At 49.2% G+C, this 25,053-nt stretch overlaps 1 protein-coding gene across 4 annotated transcripts in view; it reads right to left on the reverse strand.

Annotated features, from left to right (window-relative positions):
• PHACTR3 (phosphatase and actin regulator 3) overlaps window positions 1-25,053 on the reverse strand; it is a 230,127-nt gene that overhangs the window by 15,070 nt on the left and 190,004 nt on the right. For all 4 annotated transcript variants that reach the window (XM_081196304.1, XM_081196305.1, XM_081196303.1 and 1 more), the window contains one exon: window positions 10,671-10,726. In XM_081196304.1, coding sequence (XP_081052430.1) covers window positions 10,671-10,726 — 56 coding nt within the window. The remainder of the gene's footprint in view (window positions 1-10,670; window positions 10,727-25,053) is intronic.

The following is a 25,053-nucleotide window of genomic DNA, read 5'->3' on the forward strand; positions in this document are numbered from 1 at the left end:
GCTTTGCATGTCCCTATTCCTATTTCTTAGCCTGTACTAGAAATGGGGTTTTTTAGTGTTGCAGCTCCAGCTCTCTGGAATCAATGACAAGCCCAAATCAGATAGGCACCTAGCGTGATAATGTTTAGGTGCCTCCTGAAGACATTTTTGCTTGAGAAGAATTCCCCAGTCAATTGTGGAAGGTCAATTTTATATCTGATGAAATTGTTTCTAGAGTTTAGAGCTTGTGTTTCGGCGTTTTAGTCTGTTTTTACGTCCCATGAAGTGAAATATGCACGACTGCATGGATCGTCAATGATAAATGGAAACGTTTCTCCATTGAAAGAAGTCACAGCAAATAGTAGATAATCCCCCCATACCCTCCAAAAGAAGAAGAATCTTTTGTATCCTAGGTTAGGCTCAATGAAAGGGATAATAGCTACGACGTCGCTTGCTAAGTACACTACTGGTATTATTCTGAAACATTCACGCAACAACTCTGTGCTGGGACCTGGACAGAACAACAAAAAAGTCTTTCTGTGTCCGTGTGAAAAGTGAGTTCACCATTCAAAATACCAGTCCAGAGCTTTAGTACATTAGTCCGGAGCTTCAAACTCTACCAATTGTGCTATCCCAGCTTGGTAGTGTAGTAAGACTTAGGAATCGCTGTGAGCAGCAAAAAAGTCAGTCTGGATATGTGCTAGTGACTCCATGTAAACAATCCTAAACTACTCAAGTGAAGAAAGGTAGCAGTAAGAAAAAGGTCTGTTGCCATTGATGAACAAAAAAAATTTTTTAAGCGCAGGATTGTTATGTCAAGAGCAGTAAACATGGTTGTCAGGGGTTTAGGAGCAGAGGCACGGGCAAGGGAGGAAACAGAGAGCGAAGGGGAGGAGGCAGAAGAAAAGATGAGTGATGACGACGACCCGAGATCTCCTAGTCTTTCCAGTGAATCAGAGGATTCACAGAAAGGAGCACCAGTGGCCAGGGCAAGGGGGGAGTCAAGGGGGGCACCCCAGGAAGATAGAGCCAGAGGGGACTCAGGGGAGAGCAGTTGGAAATCGGGACCAGCGTCACCGCCAGGAAGCAGGGAAGAGGAAGGGAGCCAGGGGGGAAGCGCTGGCAGCTCACCACAGGAGGGAGGGCATGAGTCAGGAGTGGCCACACCTCCATCGGGGAGCGAAGAAACGGTTAAGAGGAAGGTGGAAGGTTGGGCGCGCGCGCCAAGTTCAAATGCAGAGGAAGGCGGCGCAGTAAGCAGCCCCGAAAGGGAACCAGGTCCTAAAGCCCGGCGCAAGGAGGCAGGAGGGTCCGGGTCAGCGTCAGAAGAATCCCGGAAGGAAGAAGCCCCGGGGGGTAGAGGGACCCAGAGGAGGACAGTCAGGCGGAAAAGGTGGAGCAAGGCTAGGATATTAAGTTGGTGCACACGGGGCGGAGACTCAGACGGAGCTTCGCCGATCTAGCTACTAGACGTAGAGTTTGCGCGCAGCAGCGTGAGAATGGAAACTGTAATTCAATAAAGACTTTTACTTAATGATCGCTGGCTAGCGTGATCCTCTGTGAGCTAGGATCTTCAAGCAGCTCTGACAGTAAGCTCCGTCTCCCCATTGTGGGCATCTACAGCCTCGAGGAGGGGAGAGAAACAGGTGCCTACTAGCGAGCTCACGAACGGCAGACGACATGACGGCTGAGCAGCAGATAGAGGACCTCAGAAAAGCAGTGGCACAACTGAACGCCGAGGTTCTCGCATCCAGGAAGAGAGAGGAGGAGGCAGCTGCCGCCTGCAGGGATCTCCAGGTCAGGTTAGACGTGCTGACAAAGCAGACACCCCGGCAGGAGGGAATTGGGTTGGCGAGACGGACAGGCGGGCTGGTCTCTCACTTCGATGGGAACCTGCAACAGTATCCCAACTTTAGAGCCGACGTACTGTGTGCACTGCAACTGCTGCATAAAGACTTTAGAGATGAACAAGAGAGAGTGGGGTTCATCATGTCCCATCTGCATGGGGATGCGAAAGCATGGCTACGCAATTTATGGAGAGATAAGGATCCGGCGCTCCAGAATGCGGATGCCTTTATTAAAGCGATGGATGGGTGCTTTTTATCAAGTATTGACGTGGATCTTGCACGGAAGGAGGTGCATGGGCTGAGACAAGGGAGGGCCAGCGTCAGGCAGTATCATGCCCGCTTTTTCGCCTTGGTCAGTGCCCTGGAATGGGACAGAGATTCGGCTCCTGTAAGAGACCTCTTTTGGGAGGGGCTGCACAACTCGATTAAAGATGAGATCGCGAGGGGGGAGAGACCCCGAACCACCCAGGAGGTCGTTCAGAGGGCACTGGCAGTGGGGGTGAGGCTGGAAGGACGTCCGTGGAGCAAGGACGAAGGGCGTGGAGGGCGCGAACCAGCCGGGGGCCCCTCCTTCCTTCCCAGAGAAGCAGCGCGGGCGCAATCCACGCCTCCGCCAGGAGGAGGAGCCGAACCTATGGAGGTTGGAGGTGCAAGGGCTCAGTCAGCAACCAGAGCCCTAGCACCGGCAGCAGTGAAAGCGAAGCCTCCTAGAGGGAACAGGAAGTGTTACGTCTGTGAGGAACCAGGGCATATGGCAAAAGAGTGTCCCCAGAGGCCCCACAAGCTCACTGCAGCCTCAGCAATGGTGACTGCAGCAATGCAGCAAGGAGGACCACAGCAGGGAAACGACGCAGTCTGGCTGGAGGAAGAGGCACTGGGGCCCAGCCAGACGTGTTAGTGACGCAGTCCCCAGAGATTTTACAGCCCGTGAACCCCCTCCCGCCCAAACCAGTAGTGAGGCTCACAGCATCTCTCCAGCTGCCCAATGGAATCACCATAGACGTGCCAATCACCATTGACTCAGGCAGCAATGCGGACTTTATAGGGCAGGACTTTGTCGACAGGCACGCTGTGCAGTTGCTGCCGGCCACACTGCCCCTGCAGGTTGTCACGGTGGATGGCAGGGAGCTGCTCGGGGGGCAAGTGGTGAAGCAGACGCCACCAATGGTGATGCGACTTGGGAATCACAGAGAAATCATCAGCTTCAACGTCACTCAACTATCTGACACGCCCGTTGTATTGGGCATGAGTTGGCTGGACAAGCACAGCCCAACGATGGCTTGGTACCAGAGGCAGCTGACCTTCGGCTCTTCCTTTTGTGCTGAACACTGCATCGTGCCCAGGCAGGAAGGAGAGGAAGAGGAGTCACAGCTGCTGCTAGGCACGCTGCAAGCGATTCCCCACAAGTACGCTGAATTTTTGGAAGTTTTCTGCGAGAAGGAGGCAGACAGGCTACCCCCTCACAGACCATATGACTGCAAAATTGACCTGCTGCCGGGGGCGGCGCTGCCTAAAGGGAGACTGTATTCCATGTCAGAGGACGAACTGCAAGAACTCAAGGAGTTCATTGATCATAATTTGCAGCGCGGCTTCATCCGGGAGTCCAAGGCAGTGGGGGGCAGTCCCGTATTCTTTGTTAAGAAGCGGGACACGCCCCAAAAGAGACTCGTAGTGGATTACAGGATTTTGAACAGTGTGACTAGGCCATCGGACTTCCCCATGCCCCGAATTGACGACCTCCTCGCAAAGGTACGGAAGGGCAGAGTGTTCACCAAGTTGGACCTGCGGGGGGCGTACAACCTCATTCGCATGCGGGAGGGTGATGAGTGGAAGACAGCCATGTTCACGCCACTGGGGACCTACGAATATAGAGTTATGCCTTTTGGATTGCAAAATGGCTCCCACGTTTTTCAAGCATTTATGCATCACGTGTTGGCGGGACTTCTCTACAAGACGTGCGTCTGTTTCTTAGATGACATCCTGATCTTTTCGGAGTCGCAGCAGGAGCATGACAAACACGTCAAGGAAGTGCTGAGCAGGCTAAAGCAACATAGGCTCTACGCCAAGCTGGAGAAGTGCCAATTTGACGTGACGGAGGTGGATTTTCTGGGCTACAAGCTGTCTGACAAGGGGCTCGCCATGGACAGCGCCAAGGTGCGAGCGGTGTTGGATTGGAAGAGCCCGCGCAACCGGAAGGAGGTCCAACGGTTTGTCGGCTTTGCGAACTTCTATCGCAAGTTTATCAAGGGCTTCGCGATGCAGACGGCGGCCATCACTGACACGCTTAGCTCCAAGAAAAAGAAGTTCATTTGGACAGAGCAGGCGGAGCAGTCCTTTCAGGCACTCAAGCGTCTCTTCGCGTCGGAAGAGCAGCTGCTTCATGTCAACCCCAGCAAGCCGATGAGGGTGGAGACAGACGCTTCGGACAGAGCCGTGGGGGCGGTCCTGCTGCAGAAAGACCCGCAGGGGGTGTGGCGACCGGGAGCGTTTTACTCCAGGAAGCTCAGCAAGTCCGAGCAGAACTACACCATATGGGACAGGGAGTTGCTGGCCATTCACGCAGCGTTCAAGGCGTGGAGGCACTTTCTGATCGGCGCCAAGCACACGGTGCAGGTTTGCACGGACCACAAGAATCTAGAGCACTGGCGCACGGCACAGTTCCTGAACCAGAGGCAGATACGTTGGGCTGAGTTCTTTGCGAACTTCGACTTCCGAATAGAGTATGTCCCGGGGGACACCAACATCATGGCAGACGCTCTCTCCCGTAAGCCACAGTATCTGGAGGACGCAACACCAGCGGCCGCCATGCACATCTTCGCACCGACAGTGTGGGCGTGCGCCGCGGCGACCGTGGACCTAGAGGCGGTGCGACGAGCGTTGCAGGGGGACTCCTTCGCACAAGCAAAGATGGCAGAGGTGCAAAGGGGCAAGGCAGCGGCCGACGGTTTCCAGCTAAGAGATGGATTGCTCATCCGTAAAGGGGCCATCTACGTGCCGGGAGACGAACTTCGAGCCAAGGTGCTGCAGCAGCTGCACGACGCGCCCACGGCCGGGCACTTTGGCAAGGAGAAGACGGTGGAATTAGTAGCCAGGGATTTCTGGTGGCCTGGAATGAGAGGGGAGGTCGCAGACTACGTGGCGAGGTGTGACACCTGCCAGAGGGCCAAACCAGTGCACAAACCGCCGGCCGGACTGTTGGAACCCCTGCAAACTCCGGTCGAACCTTGGGAAAGGGTGGCCCTGGACTTTGTCACGGATCTGCCCAGCTCAAGGGGCAAGACGGCAGTGCTGGTGGTGGTGGACCTGTTTTCCAAGATGGCCCATTTCGTTCCGTGTGCTAAGGTGGCCACGGCGGAGCAAACCGCCAAACTGTTCATAGACCACGTGTTCAAGGTTCACGGTCTGCCACGGTCTATTCTGTCCGACCGGGGGCGGCAGTTCATCTCGAATTTCTGGCAGAAGCTGATGGGCTTCCTGAACGTCAAGATCAACCTGGCGTCGGCGAGACACCCGCAGACCAACGGGCAAGCGGAGCGGGTCAATGCCATCATGCAGCAGTACCTGAGATGTTATGCAAATCAACAGCCTGCGACGTGGGTGGATTACCTGCCGCTTGCCGAGTTCGCCTACAACAACACGAAGCACGTGTCCACGGGGGTCACGCCGTTCTTCGCCAACAACGGAAGGCACCCCAGAACCTTCCCGGGACTGGAAAGAATGGGGGAGGGGGAGCCGCAGACAGCAGATGCGTTCGCGTCGGAGCTGCAGGAAGTCCACGATCAGCTGAGGCGCCACCTGGAGCTGGCCAAGCACGCATACAAGGTACAAGCAGACAAGCACAGAAGGGTTGGAGAAGAGCTCCACGTGGGAGACTGGGTTTGGTTAGCAGCCCACGCAGTGCCGGCCAGGTCGTTGGCCAAGAAGAAACTAGGGCATAAGCAACTGGGGCCCTACCAAGTCGAAGAGCAAGTCAACCCGGTAGCTTTCAGACTGGCACTTCCGGAGGGTTCCAGAATGCATCCGGTATTCCACAGATCGGTGCTCACTCCCTACAAGGCACCGCACAGGTTCCAGGAACCCGGAACGGCGCCGAGTCCGGCCAGAGACAGAACAGGGCACGCGGGAGTGGCACAGAAGGAGCGCATCAACGAAGTCACGGAGATTTTGGACTCCAGATGGGGGGAAGAGGGGGTAGAATACTTTCTCGCCAAGGAGGGCACCCCGGCCAGTGCGAACAGCTGGGTGCCGGGCTACGCCTTAGACGAACCTCTGCTCAAAGACGAGTTTCATGCCCTCTTCCCACATAGACCTATGCCAGCAGACTTTTTCGACGACTGGCTTTTCACTCCCACGCTTTCGGCCAGCACGTTCCGGGGGTTCGACTCGGACGAGGAACCGACACGAGACGTCCGTTCCCCGGAGGGGTCACCCTCGGGATCCGCCTCAGAACCCTCGTATTGGTGGGACGATAGGCCAGAGGAGCAGTTCCGCAGAAAGTGGCTGGAATGCTCAGGACGAGCAACGCCGCCAGGAGGAAGTGAGGGAGAGACGGACATGGACATTTTCGGGGACGACCCTGGTTTCGAGCACGGCGGCACAGAGATGGAAGCGGAGGTGACCGTCGTCGACGAGAGCAGGGAGGAAGAACCGGAAGACTTCAGATGGAGGCCCGCCACGGGAAGCGACCGATATCCGACGTTCGTCCCTTTGCAACAGCAGCCCCCAGCTCCAGCACCGGAAGGAGGGGAGGGGGGAATGGGGGGCTTCGAGGGGGGGATGGATGTCAGGGGTTTAGGAGCAGAGGCACGGGCAAGGGAGGAAACAGAGAGCGAAGGGGAGGAGGCAGAAGAAAAGATGAGTGATGACGACGACCCGAGATCTCCTAGTCTTTCCAGTGAATCAGAGGATTCACAGAAAGGAGCACCAGTGGCCAGGGCAAGGGGGGAGTCAAGGGGGGCACCCCAGGAAGATAGAGCCAGAGGGGACTCAGGGGAGAGCAGTTGGAAATCGGGACCAGCGTCACCGCCAGGAAGCAGGGAAGAGGAAGGGAGCCAGGGGGGAAGCGCTGGCAGCTCACCACAGGAGGGAGGGCATGAGTCAGGAGTGGCCACACCTCCATCGGGGAGCGAAGAAACGGTTAAGAGGAAGGTGGAAGGTTGGGCGCGCGCGCCAAGTTCAAATGCAGAGGAAGGCGGCGCAGTAAGCAGCCCCGAAAGGGAACCAGGTCCTAAAGCCCGGCGCAAGGAGGCAGGAGGGTCCGGGTCAGCGTCAGAAGAATCCCGGAAGGAAGAAGCCCCGGGGGGTAGAGGGACCCAGAGGAGGACAGTCAGGCGGAAAAGGTGGAGCAAGGCTAGGATATTAAGTTGGTGCACACGGGGCGGAGACTCAGACGGAGCTTCGCCGATCTAGCTACTAGACGTAGAGTTTGCGCGCAGCAGCGTGAGAATGGAAACTGTAATTCAATAAAGACTTTTACTTAATGATCGCTGGCTAGCGTGATCCTCTGTGAGCTAGGATCTTCAAGCAGCTCTGACAATGGTAGACTTCAGAAGTTTTAGACTGCAACTCCCATCAGCTCCAACCAGTGTGATGGGATGGTCAGGGATGATGGGAGTTGTAGTTCAAAACCTATTGAGGACCTCTCCTGCTTGGCTATGCCTGGTTTATATCATATGACAATAGGAGCAAATTGTCCCAGTGTCTTTCAAGCAACCTAGAGGGGGAAGAATCTAAATGTGCTCATTAGTAGCTTGCAAGGCAAAACACTTGCACACAACAATCACTTGTAAACCAAGAGAAGACTCTCTGATCCTCAAAAAACACATCCAGGTATTTTTATTGCATGGTTGCACAGGATGTAGTCTCCTGAAATATTTTGAGGCTTTCTGTGAAGGTTGTTGGGGGCAGGGTTGCCCCCCCCCCTTTCTCCAGGGACAGAAGCAAAGCCTTTCCTGGTCTCCCCAGTTACAGCCACCACTTCCCAGTGGAGATTTGCATGAGCGCTGCAGGCAATCTTGTACCCTCTGCACTCATGGAAAATATCACAGCAGCTGTAAGCAAAAGTGTCCCATGTCCCTGGAGAAGTTCAGGTTGCTCCATGTGACAAATGGCAAATAGCTGAACCAGTCCAAAATAAAGGCAGAGAGTGGGGTTTAATGGAGAAGCACCTTGCACCTTGCAAGAAGACTACCACTGTGAGTGCTTGAAAGAGCCTTGAAGGCTTCTATGGTTTGCACTTGATGCATCAAAGGAGCATCATGCCCAGCCCTCCTCGCCGGTGAGAGCTCCATTATTGCTGATTTGTTTGCACAAGAAAACACTCCGGTCCTGCTCTCTCAAAAATCAACAGCTCCCCACTGCAACTTGTGTGGGACACAGCTAACTTGGAATAGGAGAATCAGAAGTGACTGTCTACCAAGCCTTAAGCATTTGTCCGTCTAGCTGAGTACTGTCAGCTCAACAGACAGCAGGTCTCCAAAGGCTCAGGCGTTTGTTTTCCCCATCACTTGCCCCTTTTGACTGAGTTTGAAGCTAGGACCTTTTGCATGGAAAGCAGGTGTCCTACTACTGAGCTGCAGCCACTCCCCTGATATGAGAATATAATCAGATACTGCCGATCAAATCAGACCAGAGGCATCTCCTGACCCCACTATCTGATACCTTCTTAGAACTTGCTCCTTTAACAGATTCCCTCTCGCCTGATTTGCAGGTGTCAGCCAGGTCACCCATTTGCCCACCTGCCTGGTGGCCCATCTTCCTGGTTGATGGGAACAGGAACTTTGATTTTTAAAGGGAAAAGGAATTCAATTTAGCCGCCAGATTTCCCTTGGGAGGAAATCCAGAGGAAGTCCAGGAGGATGGGCTTGCTTTATCTGCAAAGGACATCCCATTAAGGTTCCTCGTCCATTCTGCTTATCTTTCTTTTGGTTCAAATTGCATCCTCCACCTCTCACCCTGTGCTCATCTCAATATATCAAGAGAGAGAAGGAAATGTGAAAACTAGTCACCCTGATCCCTGCAAGGGCAGCCTATGTGCAGAAGCAGACTGCAATGCACAAATTGCTTTGCAGAATGCAATCTCTGTGTGTGCACACCTGCACACACACAAAGTGAGCAATGCACTGGAGAGAGCATTTTGCTTCAATCCCTGGGGCTCCTTGCCAGAGCAGACCTTTGCCCACGTTTCTCACTGGATAAGTTGTCATAGTCAACTCTGCTGGTGTCTACCTATCATTTTGGGTGTGAATCTAGGCTGCCTTCTCCACTTTTCTCCTAGCAACTAGCGCCATTTGTACAACCATATGTGCAGGAGAGAAGGCCCATGTGCAAAGTTGTGTGCACACAGTGAATTGCTGTGCCCGAGGATCTGTGGATAAGTGTAGCTTACAGACCAGAGACAGACTTAAGTGGATGTACCCAGAGATTTTGACCATAACATCACTTTGGAGCACTTTGGTGCGTCCAAAGCATTCCATGCACAGTTCTTCTTCCAACAAACCTTCAAGTTAGGCCACTGTTGTGATCCTCATCTTGCAGATGGGAGAATGTGGGTAAAAGTAAGTGGCAGAGGCAGGATTCCAACCAGCCTCTGCATGAAACCAGTGGCAGGCTTCAGACAAGTCATGAGTGGCCAGATCCTATGCAAATATACTCAAAAGTCCAACTGACCGAATAGGATTTGCTCCCAAGCACATCTGTGCAGGAGTGCAGCCTAATCCTCTCTGTCTTAAATCTGTAAATTATTTGCAACCTCTCTCATTGTTTCTTGAGCTCAGGAAGATAAGGAAATGATGCCAGCCTTGACCTTAGGGTTAGGGTGACGCATGAATCTCTACATGCCTTAAATCTGCTTATTTGCAACCCTATTACCTATAGTGAACATTTTCTACAGTGATAATCAAAACTGCTGAGGTGTGCAGACTCTTCAGTGAAATGATCAGTGAAATTTCACTGACATCGTACAGATTCTTTAAAAAAAAATTTTAAAAAAATTCTTCTGACCAATTTTGCCAAGCAGGGCTCCCTGAATTGGCCCCTGGTTTTGTTTCAGGTGAAATTCAGTGGCAATGTTGCAGAACATACACAATTATGATACACTAATTTGCTTTTTGTGGTTTTAATTCATAGTTTGCGCTGACTTAGAAAGATCAGGGTGTTCCGCAACCAATTCGCTCGCCAGAAAACTCATTCGTCCGCATGAATGCCCCTTGCTTTTCCTTTTAGAAGTGATGAGTTGCAGTTTGGGGTATACTTGGTTTTTCTTTGCTAAAACACACCCGTAAAAACCCCCACTAAATCCAGGACATGATTACACAGAGTCGGAGGAGGAGAAATTCAATTTTTCTAACAAATTTCAAACAGAAGAAGAAGAAGAAGACACTACAAATTATTTTTGAAATCAGGAGACATGGCTGCAAATGCCTGCAACAGATCCTGGGGCTTCCCTTGGGCAAATGATTTATCTCTCAGCCTCAGTTTCCCACTAGTAAAATGGGAACAACTGTGGCGTACTTCACAGGGCTGTTGTGAGAGCAAGCAATAGGAAGATCCCAAAACACTTCTGGAATTATTATATCTATCTTCTACTACTGATTTATGGCTGTGTTCACACAAACCATGCATTATTTAACAGTGATCCTCATCTACATTCCAAATGAGTAGATCTACATTTGAAGAGCAAATATCCTACTGGTTAGCAGTCCAGCAGCCTTCTAGAGATCCAAACCAAGCAAGGGGACAGGCCATTGCCTGCCCACCTTGTCTCAATGGGGAACAATTATTTTCCCCCGTGTTAAGAACAGAAACAACATTTTACCATTTAGAGAAAAGGAATCAATTACTTACGTTTCAAAATATTTCTTCTTTCTAGTTCCTCAACAGCAGGTCTTTGGCTCAGTCGCCTGCGGAAGAAAACCAAGATCACGTTTTGCACCATTGTCTGTCTGTTGTTTTTGTTTTGCCAAAGTCCACTTTGTCCCGAGACCCAGGGAGTTGGCTTGTGGGCTATCAGATCATGAGACGTAATCAAAGGCATGAGATCGGCTGCCCTTGGAGACCTTTCCCTCTTCCATCCCAAAGGCCAGCTTCTGCTTCCCGAGAGAGAAAAGTTCTCTTGCTAGCAGACGCCCCTTTTCTCTAAGGTTTGTCCCACTAACACATATTCTTCTTTGCTCGTTCTCGGTGGAAACACTCAGCGAATGCCACAACTCTCGCAGAGATGCTCTCAGAAGCAACCGAATCCTGAAAGCACTTCTGCTGGAAATAAGATTCTCCGAAAGCCAGAAGAACTCCCTTTTCGCTTTACTTAGCACCAGCAACGATGCATCCTGACAGCATTTAGTCTTGGTAGAAAACAGCGAGACTTGTGAGTGCAGGTGGTTCCTGATCAGAGCTGTGACAGGCAGCCTGCAAGCGGACTGCATATAATAGTGCGCTCTCTCTCTGTGTGTCTCTCTCTCTTTAAGGCATCACGACGAAGCAGCCACTCAAAGCCGGGTGCCTCTCCCCCCTCCCTTTTACAAGAGCTGTCTCGGGATTGACTCTGCGAGATCAGATGATCCCAGCTACGACCGTCTCGGATCCTGCATCCCAAATGAGACTTCCCTCTCCGAGATGCACGCTTGCTAATATCTGCCTTGGAAATCTCTCGCAGAGTAATTGACCGCCCCCACACTCAGGCAAGCATTTATAGATTGGCTGGCTTTCGAATCGCAAGCCTGTGGGTGTCGCCAGTACGGAAATAAAATAAATAAATAGACGAAATCCAGAAAAGGGAAAGCAGAGAGTGAGAACATGTGCATGGATTTCATGAAAAGATAAAAAATATTTCTCCCATCTGTTTCCTTTGCAAAAAGATATTCGATATTTTGATATTTTCCTCTCTCCCCCTCATGCCTTTTTTTTTTGCTTCCTGACAAAATACATTTGCAAGCAGCACTAGGTAAAGGTAAAAGGTACACCTGACCGCAAGCAGCACTACCACAGATTAAGTGAATAAATAAAGGGAAATGGTATCGGGAGGCATTTAGGAATGGGGTGAAATTCACTTGAGTTTGCATTGAAAGGCTAACCTCACCCAGTTCATACTTTCCAAAACAGCACAAGAACCAAAACTCAGCCATCCTTTGAAAACGGCCCTGAATTTTGTAATGCAGTTCTCCAGGCAAGTAATATGTACATTTAAAGGAGGGTGTGTGTGGATACTGGGTAAAGTGCATATATTAGTGAAAATAACGTGCAGATTTTAGGGGGCATGTGGAGAACTCAATTTAGGATTGGAAACATGACCAACTGAGAGAAACCAAAACTGACAGGTCCGCCCATCCCTCGTGGCATCACAGAAGTAACTTTATCAATGCCTCAGATTATCCGGGGTTAATGTTTAGATGGAGGAAAGGAGTAGAAAGAGGAACAAAAAACATTATTGTGATACTAGTCACCAGCACAGTTTATGTATTTCAGTAATTTCCATATACTCAGGGCCAAACTACACAAGATGTTAAATATGTACAGTGGTACCTCTGGATGTGAACAGGATCCGTTCCGGAGCCCCGTTCACAACATGAGCAGAACACAACCTGCGTCTGCGTATCTGCGCGATTCGCCACTTCTGCGCATGCGCGTGACTTCATTTTGAGCGTCTGCGCATGCACGAGCGGTGAAACCCAGAAGTAGCCCTTTCCAGTACTTCCTGGTCGCCGCGGGACGCAACCTGAAAACGCTCAACCTGAAGCAAACACAGCACGAGGTATGACTGCACAGTGCAATTGTGTCTTGATTGGGGGTTGTTCCAGGAACAGCGTGTAAAAACATGTATACTCCAACCACTCCTGCGTGAGCATCCTTACCTTTCTGGACTTATATGCAAAGCAGCCCTTGCCCCTTCCCCTCCCAAGGGAAGGGTTATCACCTTGCTGGCTGGGCTCTGGGTTGCTCTTGCGAGATCTTGCAGGGCTGTCCCAAGTTCCTGCAATATCTCGTGAGAGCAACCCAGAGTCCAGCCAGCAAGGCGGACAGCTTAAAAGCTCTTTCCATGCCAGGAAAACCCTGCACAACAAGGGTTTTTAAGCCCTCCACCTTCCAGCTCTACCAGCTCCACCTGGTACGCAGGCTGAGACCCTACCTGCCCGCAGAGTGTCTCGCCAGAGTGGTGCATGCTCTAGTTATCTCCCGCTTGGACTACTGCAATGCGCTCTATGTGGGGCTACCTTTGACAGTGACCCGGAAACTACAACTAATCCAGAATGCGGCAGCTAGACTGGTGACTGGGAGCGGCTGCCAAGACCACATAACACCAGTCTTGAAAGACCTACATTGGCTCCCAGTACGTTTCCGAGCACAATTCAAAGTGTTGGTGCTGACCTTTAAAGCCCTAAACGGCCTCGGCCCAGTATACGTGAAGGAGCATCTCCACCCCCATCATTCTGCCTGGACGCTGAGGTCCAGCTCCGAGGGCCTTCTGGCGGTTCCCTCGCTGTGAGAAGCAAAGCTACAGGGAACCAGGCAGAGGGCCTTCTCGGTAGTGGCACCCTCCCTGTGAAACGCCCTCCCATCAGATGTCAAAGAGGTAAACAACTACCTGACATTTAGAAGACATCTGAAGGCAGCCCTGTTCAGGGAAGTTTTTAATGTGTGACATTTTAATGTATTTTTAATCTTTGTTGGAAGCCACCCAGAGTGGCTGGAGAAACCTAGCCAGATGGGCGGGGTACAAATAAACTATTATTATTATTATTATTATTATTATTATTATTATTATTATTATTATTATTATTATTATTATTATTATTAATATTATTCCATGTGTTTAAATTGTGTGCTTTCCACCAGCCAGTAAGGTTGACATCACACCTGTTAAATGTGCATAAGTTGTTAACTTACTGCACAATTATTTAATATGCATGCTGAGTGTTCTTTAAATATCAGCTGTAGGGGGCAAGCACAGCTCACGGGGAAGGGGTGCTATTTATTTCCATTTATGAATTGCTTCCTATAAAATATCTCAAAGCAACTTAACCCCTGACCACATATTTCATGCCACTCGCTCACATGCCTTTAACATTACATGCAGCTTGACCTTTGATCAACCCTGTAAGGCACACCAGTGTTTTTACCCCACTTGGCAGATTGGGGTCTGGGACAAAGACCTTGTGGCTATGTCAGTCTGCCGTGGAGTTAAGAGAGCTATATACTATTACACTGTTCAGGACAGAGTGAAGTTTTTCTTCCGATGCACTGCGGCTCTAGTCAAACCCCCAAATTCCTTTTGGATTTGAATGGGGTTATTGTGGTGCTCTTGCTAGGGTGAGTCCACTCTTGCCCCGTCTGACCTGGCTGCCTTGTTTCATTTCAGTGGAGGAAGATGGTAGTTCTGCACACACAAAGGGAAAAAATGAATAGGGAACCCTAATTGCGCAGGAGTGAGCATGGAGGAATTCTGAATTGGAGATACGTGTATTTCTAGATGCATTTGCTCCAGAGTAAATGAGAGTCAAGCCAGAGCAGAGAGTGGCTGATTCATCTTCAGATAAGATGGCTCACTCGGTAGAGCATGATATTCCTAATCTCAGGGTCAAGGGTTCGAGATCCACATTGGGGGAAAGATTTCTGCATTGCAGAGGGTTGGACTAGATGACACCCGTGGTCCCTTCCAATTCTATGATTCTGTGCCTGTATATACATATGAATTCATCTGTATACACCTGAACCTCATACATACAGGCATGTTTATCCCTGCAACATCCAGCAGTGACTAGTGACGGGGTGGGTGGGAGTCATGGTTTCTCTTCACCTACATAAATTTCAAATGTGTTCATTCATAAATGTGTGGGTTTTGGTTTTTTTAAGTATTCCATACGCACAGGAGTGACCTCTTGCTACAACAACTGTCCTTAGCTTATCGTGTGTCCTGATTAGGGCTAACAATGAGGGGAGTCCACACGTCACCTTCAACAAGTGTGCAAGCTGTGTACACAAATAGTTGGGATATACACTCATACACAAGTAACATTTGTTGAGTGTATACTCTGTGTACAAGGGTACACAAAATCCACATGAAATACTCTTCCACACAAATGCTTGCACATGTGTAAAGGGTAAAGGGACCCCTGACCATTAGGTCCAGCCATGGCTGACTCTGGGGTCGTGGCGTTCATCTCGCTTTACTGGCCAAGGAAGCCGGCGTACAGCTTCCGGGTCATGTGGCCAGCATGACTAAGCCGCTTCTTGCGAACCAGAGCAGTGCACGGAAACGCCGTTTACCTTCCTGCCGGAGCGGTACCTATTTATCTACTTGCACTTTGACATGCTTTTGAAATGCTAGGTTGGCAGGAGCAGGGACCGAGCAATGGGAGCTCATCCCATCACGGGGATTTGAACCGCCGACCTTCTGATCTACAAGTCCTAGGCTCAGTGGTTTAACCCACAGCGCCACCCGCGTCCCTTGCACATGTGTAGAGACCGCTTATTACCTGTATTCAGTGTAATGTGTGAACAAGCATAGAGTCTTGACAACATTACTTCTACCCCTGTTCCTTATCTAAAGCTGCCTCTGTCAAAAGCAAGGAAATGAAGACAAAAAGCTTGCTGGTGCACAAAAATACAATTTATCAGACCCTGTGTATTTCAGTTAAGATCTTTGTCAGCACGACTGACTCAAATACATTTTCCAGTGCTCTGTGTCGCACCGTGCTCCACTAGAGCAGCAATTCTCAGTCTCTCCCACCCATGGACCACCTGAAAGCCTTGTCAAACCGCTTAATAATAAACATAATTTTGTCTCTACAAATCAAAGCGGACAGCACATATTGTGATAACACCTTTCCTTCACCATTGGTGCCATCGTCAAAATCACTGCCGTATTATGAAAACCCAACCAGGGCCCTGCTCACCCACTGGATAAATCCAAACTGGATTAAAACCATTTCACACGCTGTTATCAGGAACAAAATATTAACCAAGTGCAAGGCCAGGGATAGATATTCTTGACTCCTGCAAACTTTCCAAAGACCATCTGAGTGGAGATCAAGATTGTCATCTGAAAACCTCCAATGCAAGAGATTTCCACTCCTTTTGTTCCTTCCCTGGCACCTACCTTTCTTTTTTCTTTTACATGTGCAAGACATGAGGTTGTGTGTGTGTGTGTGTCAGCCTAAGGATGAGGACCTCAACATAGGACAGCGATTTCTGGTGGCAACTCTCTGTTTGCTCTTGTAATGTTTACTTACATCCCAAGGAGTTGGGGTTTCAGTTCCCTTCCACTCCAAGGATCTTTCAGAATTCAATTCCCAGAGCTTTGTTGCAGAGATTAACATGCTTTGCACAATCTCCGAAAGCAAACAGTGACATACACTCTGAGCTTATCTCCAAATCAAAGGGCCACGCGACCTGCTGTTCACATTCCCCCTCCCTTGGCCCATATTAAACCATCGCTCCCAGTCTGCATAGGTGCTCCTGGAAGCTTTACATTAGATTACAAAGGATATGTAAACAGGACTGGGCAGGGGGAGGAGGGGACTCTGGCAAGGAGGGGGATTAAATGCCCATTTAAGAATATGACAGAGATAAAAGCAGTACTCGAAGCGCTTATGAATATTTAGGCTCTGCGTGTTTACATGCAGCCTGTAGTAAGCCTCAGGATTTCTCATCTTGAAATCCAGCCAGTCCTGATTGTTTCTGCACACACAACGTATACACAACATATGTGCAAAGCATGTGACAAAATGCCCTACAGAAGATGTGTATCTCCCTTATCTCTCCCCCTTCTTTTCTAGAATCCTCAAAAACCACATACAAAACACTAAAGAGGCAAAATAGGCTGTTTCCCTCCATTTGAAAATGCAAAGAATTAAATCCTCCCCCCTTTCTCCCATCCTGTTAGCAAATCCCCTTTGGCACAGAGGTTCCCAAGGCTGGGATTTGACATTTATAAACATGTCTGTGCATGCTAATTCCAAAATCACAATTACTCAAATGGCCATGGCAGAAGGCACATGCAAAAGGCCAGTTAATTGTCTCTAAACCATGGTCACTACATCATAGGGATACACCCCTTTCTTGGAGTAAATATGGGATCAAGGCTAGTACAGTGGTACCTCAGGTTACATACGCTTCAGGTTACATACGCTTCAGGTTACAGACTCTGCTAACCCAGAAATAGTGCTTCAGGTTAAGAACTTTGCTTCAGGATGAGAACAGAAATTGTGCGCTGGCGGCGCAGCAGCAGCAGGAGGCCCCATTAGCTAAAGTGGTGCTTCAGGTTAAGAATAGTTTCAGGTTAAGTACGGACCTCCGGAATGAATTAAGTACTTAACCCGAGGTACCACTGTATATATCGGTGTTTGGGGAAGCTTCACAGCTCTGTGGGAGACGGCATGCTTTGCAAGCAGAAAACCCCAGGTTCTGTCCTTGGCAGGACTGTGAAACTTTGAAAGCTTCGAAACTTTGCTCCCCGTCAGAAAAGACAACAGGAAGCTAGAGGAACCGATGGTCTGACTTTCTACACCAGGGCTGGCCCTATCTTCAGGCAGAATGAGGCAGCCGCCTCAGGCAGCTGAATGCAGGTGCCATGAAACCACACAGCAGGTGCAGATGAAAGCAGCCTACCTGGGAACCTTTCTAAGTAACATAGATGCCATGAGCGTCTTGTTTTAAGTGTAGGCACCAGGCTGGTAGGTGGTTGAGGAAGACGCTGGTCCAAGTTAGCTCAGGTCTCCTTGCTAGCATTCTCCATTAAAGTTGAGTAAACATGGTGAGTCTCCTAGCTCACTTCCTTTAGACCAGGCTTCCTCAAACTCGGCCCTCCAGATGTTTTGAGACTACCATTCCCATCATCCCTGGCCACTGGTCCTGCTAGCTAGGGATCATGGGAGTTGTAGGCCAAAAACATCTGGAGGGCCGAGTTTGAAGAAGCCTGCTTTAGACCTTCACCCGTGAGGAGAAAAGAAATGGGGGTAAGCAGCCTAGGTGAGGAGCTGTCATTACAGGCTGCGCCAACTCTGTCCTGCTCTCCTGCTGCCCCTGTCCTCCTTGCACTTCGCTGCTGAGGTTGAAATGGCATCATCGGTGAGTTGGGCAGTGGTGGCAGGAGTAGAGAAAGGCAGTTGTTGAGGAGCTGCTCTGGTCTGCCATGATTTTGGGCTACACGCTGATGCTACCTTCTGATGGTGCTGCAATGGCCCAATGGCTCTCAGAAGGCTATCCTCAGGCTGTAGTTCACAGCGCCATCTGTCTGTAGCCAAGCAAACTGTAGTGTGATGACAGCCTTAGGTAAATATTTAATAGGGGGTAGAAATGCAAACTTAAGAAATAATTTTCCTAGGGGTTTGTGATTTAAAATAGGGTGTAACCAGTGCTATTTTTCTAGAAAAAGGTGTGCCAGAACTCACCATGAATGCCTCCCTTATTCTCTTATAATGGCAATGGCGCCCACCTGAGAGGGGACAGAACTCACAAGCCCTGCATGTAACAGCATGCTGTGACTTTGTATTTTTTTAACAAGCCCACTTCAATCATGACCCTTTATTCAGAGGCATAACAGCCACTGCACCTCTCAAATAAAATGTGCTGCTGGAGGAACAATCCTGCCACTTTGGAAAAGCAGGTGTAAACTGCGTGTTCCTCTGTAGATTATCAATTGCTGTCCGCTGTAACAGTGGCCCCCAGTGAGCAGCAAAAGGGGGGCAGCCATTTTGAATTCCCCAAAATTCAAAAAGCACATGAGAGGCAAAGATGGCAACCTCTCTGATTCACTTCCCCTCAGAATAATTTCACCCCTTCCCTGAAGTATTGCTGAAACAAAACAGCAAATTTCGAGAAAAATGGCCCTTGTCATTCAGTCCAGCCTTATTGTTGACCCCTCCTTACATTTTTTTTTTAAAAACCTGCACATTAAATGCAAAGATGTATTTAACTTCACCAGGTTCCTGAGCCCCAACAGCTGTTCAAGACACGCTTGGTAAATAGAATTCCGAATGCTCCGTAGCATAATAGAAAACTCCTTTGTTTTGTTGCCTGAATTATGACTTTTACGATAGCACACCTTGACAGTATACCTATATGCTGTTAAAGTTGTTAATTTTTTTTCCTGTTCTGAGAGAATGAACTCTCCAGGCTCAGTAAACAAGGGACTGTCCCTGAACCACTTAGCAGTCATTGTGGAACATGTTGTACTCACTTGCTTCTGATTCCATTTTTTTTTTTGAGACATAAAAAAAGAGGAAAAAGAGGAGGGGGGGAAGCAGAGACAGAAAAACGAAAGAGAAAATATTCTCATTGTCCCTGAGCTTAGTAAGCTTGTGTCCTTTGAGATCAGTGTGTTCCCCAGGAAGAAAGGATCACTAACAGCCTGCAAAAGGTGAAGCTGTTGCTGCTGTTTTTAAAAAGACCAAGGCTGAGGTTGGAGGGTTTTAACTGGGGGTTGCCACTATGCAAGTATGTGTGCTCACTTTTCATCAGGTGAGCTTGGATGATTCAGTTGAGATTCCTGCACTGGGGGACTGGAAGCGATGGCCCTTGGGGTCCCTTCCAACTCAAGCATTTTAAGGACATTACATTAGACTTACGTTATGATTTTATTGATGGTTTTTATTATTTTAAACACCTTGTTATTTGACTGAAGCATTGTTCACTGGCTGTTCTGAAAACTGCTTTGAGACCATTTGTGGTGAAAAGTGGCCTACAAACATTAGAAATACAACAACAGCAATAGGCAAAGTGTAACAAAAAAAATTACCGTATTTTTCGCTCTATAACACGCACCCGACCATAACACGCACGTAGTTTTTAGAGGAGGAAAATCCGTAGGCATGCCACCCGTAGGCATTCCCTCCATAACACGCACAGACATTTCCCCTTACTTTCTAGGAGGAAAAAAGTGAGTGTTATGGTGCAAAAAATACGGTATATATGTATATATAATCTGAACATCTGCATGGGGTACAGTGCTTTTATGCATGCAATTGCCTTAAATAACACAACTGTATTGACTTTGGAACTAACTAACCCTCTGTTAGGTAATAATAATAATAATAATAATAAATTTTATTTATATCCCGCCCTCCCCAGCCAAGCCGGGCTCAGGGCGGCTAACAACAATCAAATAAACAATCAAATAATAACACATTCTAAAAATATTTCATTATAAAAATTAGTTAAAATCAAATTGATGGCAACCGATTAAACAAAATTCTGTGCAGGTTGCCAGCGGAGGGAGTCAGGCTGCGCCCTGACCAAAGGCCTGGCGGAACAACTCTGTCTTGCAGGCCCTGCGGAAAGATGTCAGGTCCCGCAGGGCCCTAGTCTCTTGTGACAGAGCGTTCCACCAGGTTGGAGCCGCAGCCGAGAAGGCCCTGGCTCTAGTTGAGGCCAGCCTAACCTCTCTGAGGCCTGGGACCTTGAGGGTGTTATTGTTTGCAGACCGTAGGTTTCTCTGTGGGGCATACCAGGAGAGGCGGTCCCGTAGGTACGAGGGTCCTAGGCCGTATAGGGCTTTAAAGGTTAAAACCAGCACCTTAAACCTGATCCTGTACTCCACCGGGAGCCAGTGCAGCTGGTATAGTACCGGATGAATGTGATCTCGCAGCGAAGACCCCATAAGGAGTCTCGCCGCGGCATTCTGCACCCGCTGGAGTTTCTGGGTCAGTCTCAAGGGCAGCCCCACGTAGAGCGAGTTACAATAATCCAGTCTGGAGGTGACCGTCGCATGGATCACAGTGGCTAGGTCAGGGCGAGAGAGATAAGGGGCCAACTGCTTAGCTTGGCGGAGATGGAAAAATGCCGCCTTTGTTATAGCTGTAATCTGCGCCTCCATAGAGAGGGAGGTATCGAAGATTACACCCAAACTCTTAACGGACGGTGCTGGCACTAATTGCACCCTCGCAAGAGATGGGAGTTGCCCCCTCGATCCCATATCGTCCCGCCCCAGCCAGAGGACCTCTGTCTTCGAAGGATTTAACTTCAACCGGCTCCCACGTAACCATCCAGCCACAGCTTCCAGACATCTGGTCAGTGTGTCTGGGGCCGAGTCAGGATGGCCATCCATCAACAGATAGAGTTGGGTGTCATCAGCATACTGATGGCAACCCAGCCCAAAACTCCGGACAAGCTGGGCGAGGGGGCGCATAAAGATGTTAAAAAGCATCGGGGAGAGAATCGCACCCTGAGGCACTCCACACACCAAGGAGTGACGTGATGACAATTCCCCCCCAAGCGCCACCCTCTGTCCCCGATCAGAGAGAAACGAGCGCAGCCATTGAAGGACTGTGCCCTGGATCCCCACGTCGGCAAGGCGGTGGTCCAGGAGTTCGTGATCGACCATGTCAAAGGCTGCTGACAGATCTAGAAGAATCAGCAGCCCCGACCCGCCTCGATCCAGCTGTCTGCGGAGATCATCTGTTAGGGCGACCAGAGCCGTCTCGGTCCCATGGCCAGCACGGAAGCCGGACTGGAATGGATCCAAAGCAGATGTTTCATCCAGGTAAAGGGACCCCTGACCATTAAGTCCAGTCACAGACGACTCTGGGGTTGCGGCGCTCATCTTGCTTTACTGGCCAAGGGAGCCGATGTTTGTCCGCAGACAGCTTCCGGGTCAGGACTAAGCCACTTCTGGCAAACCAGAGCAGTGCACAGAAACACCGTTTGCCTTCCCGCTAGAGCGGTACCTATTTATCTACTTGCACTTTGACATGCTTTCGAACTGCTGGATTGGCAGGAGCAGGGACCGAGCAACGGGAGCTCACCCTGTTGTGGGGATTCGAACCGCCGACCTTCCAATCAGCAAGCTCAAGGCTCTGTGGTTTAGACCACAGTGCCACCCTCATCCCTTAACCCTCTGTTAGTTGTGGGCAAAGATCTCAGTCCAGAAAGTTTCTTGGTGGTTGGGTGGAGTGACCCCAAAGGAACCCTTGCATATCTGTGTACAGTAGGAATGCAACCCACGTGTCGGAAAACGTGACTGGTTCCAACAGTGAGTAAGGTTTTTGCCACACTCTAACAACCCAGCCACTCACAGTGATCTGACCACCCTGAGTTACATGGTGCTGCCAGCCTTTCGGAAGCCCACAAACATGGCATAGCTGCCTGGTGTGCTGCCACGAGGGAAGCTCAGCTTGTCGAATGCAGAAATCCCTAACAGAGGACCTCTTCCCCAGAGAGAAGCTGCTAATTACCACACTTTTGCCCTTTTGGGCGACCTCCAACAGCACACACACACACAAATGCATGCTACACCTGTCAGTCAAAAGGTCGATAACTCCTGCAGAGAGGAGAGAGAGAAATAATTCCCTTGATCGTTGAGGGAAATTAGCAAACCTCAGGAGGAGTTCTGGAGCCAGTTGAACAGAACTGGGCTCTTGCAGATGTGAGAGAGCCAGTGGCACGCAGTCAGTGGCCTAGGGGAGCCTTCCTGGCACCTCCTTCCCAAAGCCCAGGAAGCTCCTGTCCAGCTTAGGGAGGGAGGCGTGATGCTCTGATGGGTCCAAGAGCCCTCCCACCATCTCTCCAAAGCCCGTCCAGCTTTGGGAAGGAGGCAAGAGGTCTCCAGCAACCTGTCAGACCCCTGCCACCTCCTTCCCAAAGCCTAGGAAGCTTCTGTCTGGCTTAGAAAGGTGCAAGGCTCTTGTTCACAAGGTCGGGACCTTGCAAAGTCACACATGTGATGCCCCCCCCACATCGCTCTCTCAAGATGGTGCCTCTGGCCCTAACTGTTTTCACTGTATACGCCTGGAGGGAATGATCAAGCTCTATTACTCCAGGATTTTGATAGTTAATCCTGGAAGCCCTCCACTGGAACAGAGAAGTGGACACAAGATGTGTCAGTACTGGAAGGAAACAGTGTGAATATTTTTTTCTCACCTCTTCTCACTTCCCGAATGTCCTCTGAAGGCTCTGAGTTAATAAGTACAGTACATATATTCCTGCTGCGTTCTTCAGCCTTTTGCATACTCACTGGGAAAGTTGAGCCTTTCAAATCAATGAAACTTAAAGGCCAGCTTATGAGCAATGATTGATGAAACGTGGAGGGGACTTGGGGTTGCTCCACGTGGCGGCTATTACTCCATGGCGTGATGGCCATGTGTTGTGGCTCACCACACGGTTAGCCTGGAGGGGGGTTTTAACCATAGCCTAGCCTGTAAAGAAAGTTCTGTGTGGTGATGTAGAGAGCTGCTCCAGTCAAGTGCTGATCCTGGATGCTTTGCCATATGAAAAGGCCGGCCTAATGGAAAGAGGGCTGCCACCAAATTTTGTTGGGTGCGAAATGTCGAAGCTATAGCTCAGTGGCAGAGTGCATGATTTGAATGCAGAAGGTTTCAGTCCCCTGCATCTCCAGACAGAGTTGGGAAAAGCCCCTTTCTGAAAACCTATGAAGTTATTACTTAGCTACATGGACCAAAGATCTGGTTCGGCGTACTCTGTCCCTAAATCTGGATGTTCCTGTTTAGGAGAATTTCAAGCAGAAGGAGTGCCAATTAGGATCTGGACCAAAGTGTGCCAAAGTTGGCTTGTTTCAACTTTCAAGCCAAAGTAGTTGCTTGGGAGGGACAGATATATTTTCCCCAAACACCCTATAGTTTATGAATCTTCACTTCTATTCACTGCAACTGTTTCACCTGTTTCTGCATCAGCACCAGGTATTTGTTTACTTACAATTATGGGGTCTTCTTCTTAGGAACATGGGTAACTGTGCAGCGAATAAGATGTCATGACACTGCACAGCCCATCAATCAATCAATCAATCAATCAATCAATCAATCATTGCATTGTCAGTGAAGGCTAGCTGGAGGGAAGCCAACGTTTTCTGGCTTCCCTGTCAGGATGCTAAACAGTCAGATGGATTTGGTTATGTGATAATGTCAATTTAGAGGCAAGACAGCGTTTCCTGGAAAAAACCAAAAGATGTTCAATAAAGCTAAGAATACTTTCCTAGAGTTTCTGTACAAAATGCTGACCTAACTCCCACATGAATATGTTTGCATGAAAGAAGGCAAGGATACTATTTATTATTCATATTGCATTTACCATGCAGTTCTTGTGTTTGTGTCCTGTCTTTCCTCTGTGGAGGTCAAAGGGGTATGCACAAGGTAATCTCCTATTAGCACAACAACTCTTTGCACTTAAGAAATCCCACCTTTGGGACCTCAAAGACAACTAACACTGTCAGTACAAAAGAGACAAAATGTACATTTTAAGAACATATTCTATGCAACACCACACAATGATGTGATAGCAACACCAGCATGAAGAAAGCAATGGCAAAGGCAGAAGACAATAATGTATTACTGAGCAGCTATCAAAATTTGAGAACATAAGATCAGGCCAATAGCCCAACAGCATCCTGTTACCTTCAAGTTTTATTGGGTAGGGAAGATGGTAAGGAAAATATCACCTGATATTTATCCACGGTGGCAAAATTTCCAAGGCTATTACAGACACTGAAACTTTACTCCCCCAAAACTAAACACCTCCCTAGTTAAATCAGTTGTGTTATAATGTCATCTTCTTTTTCTTAGGGAACAAGCAATGCTTTGAAGATGGTTGCACAATGAGTGCCTCGCAGTCAAGTTTACTTTGTTGAGACCCAAAAGTCGATGATAGCTCTACCTTTCTTGGCAAAAGAAATGAGCCCTGAATTTGCTTTGAACTATGGAGATCATAATTTGTGAGTGGGTTTGCTAATCTCAGTAATTTGAGCAGCACAAATGACTACAGAGCCATTTAGGGGAATCATTACAACAACAGTGCCCCATCAAGGTTGTCTATTTACTCCTCTTGGAAAATGGTTCTCATAATCAAACACCCCAGCAGTGACATAATCATGGTGGGTGTGGAACAACAGCAAGCTACGAATCTCATGTTGCTGCTTTTCTGCCGAGGACACGAGTACGTCTCTCCACAAGTCTTGGGGGTGCTTGAGCTGCATGCAATTCAACAGGCTAGGGTTGCCTTTTAGCTCAGTTGGCTATGTCTTGCCCAGATTCTAAATAAATTCTTATGCAAGAAAGAGTCCGGAGGACCAGACAGAGGGGACTACAGAGCTCCATTCAGTTCCTGGGCTTGGGTTTCCCCACCTCTGTTGCAAATGTGGAGACCTGGTTTCAGATGCTGAGCAGTTCCGAAGAAATCTGACTCTAAACACATAGATTGAATTGGCCTAAATAAGAGGTCCATCAATCTGACCTTAAGTAGAAGCTACTTGCAACAAATGGTAGCTTTTCCTCTTCTGTTCTGTGTT

This window comes from Podarcis bocagei, assembly GCF_964188305.1.
Source record: "Podarcis bocagei genome assembly, chromosome: 5".
In the NCBI taxonomy this organism is placed as follows: Eukaryota; Metazoa; Chordata; class Lepidosauria; order Squamata; family Lacertidae; genus Podarcis; species Podarcis bocagei.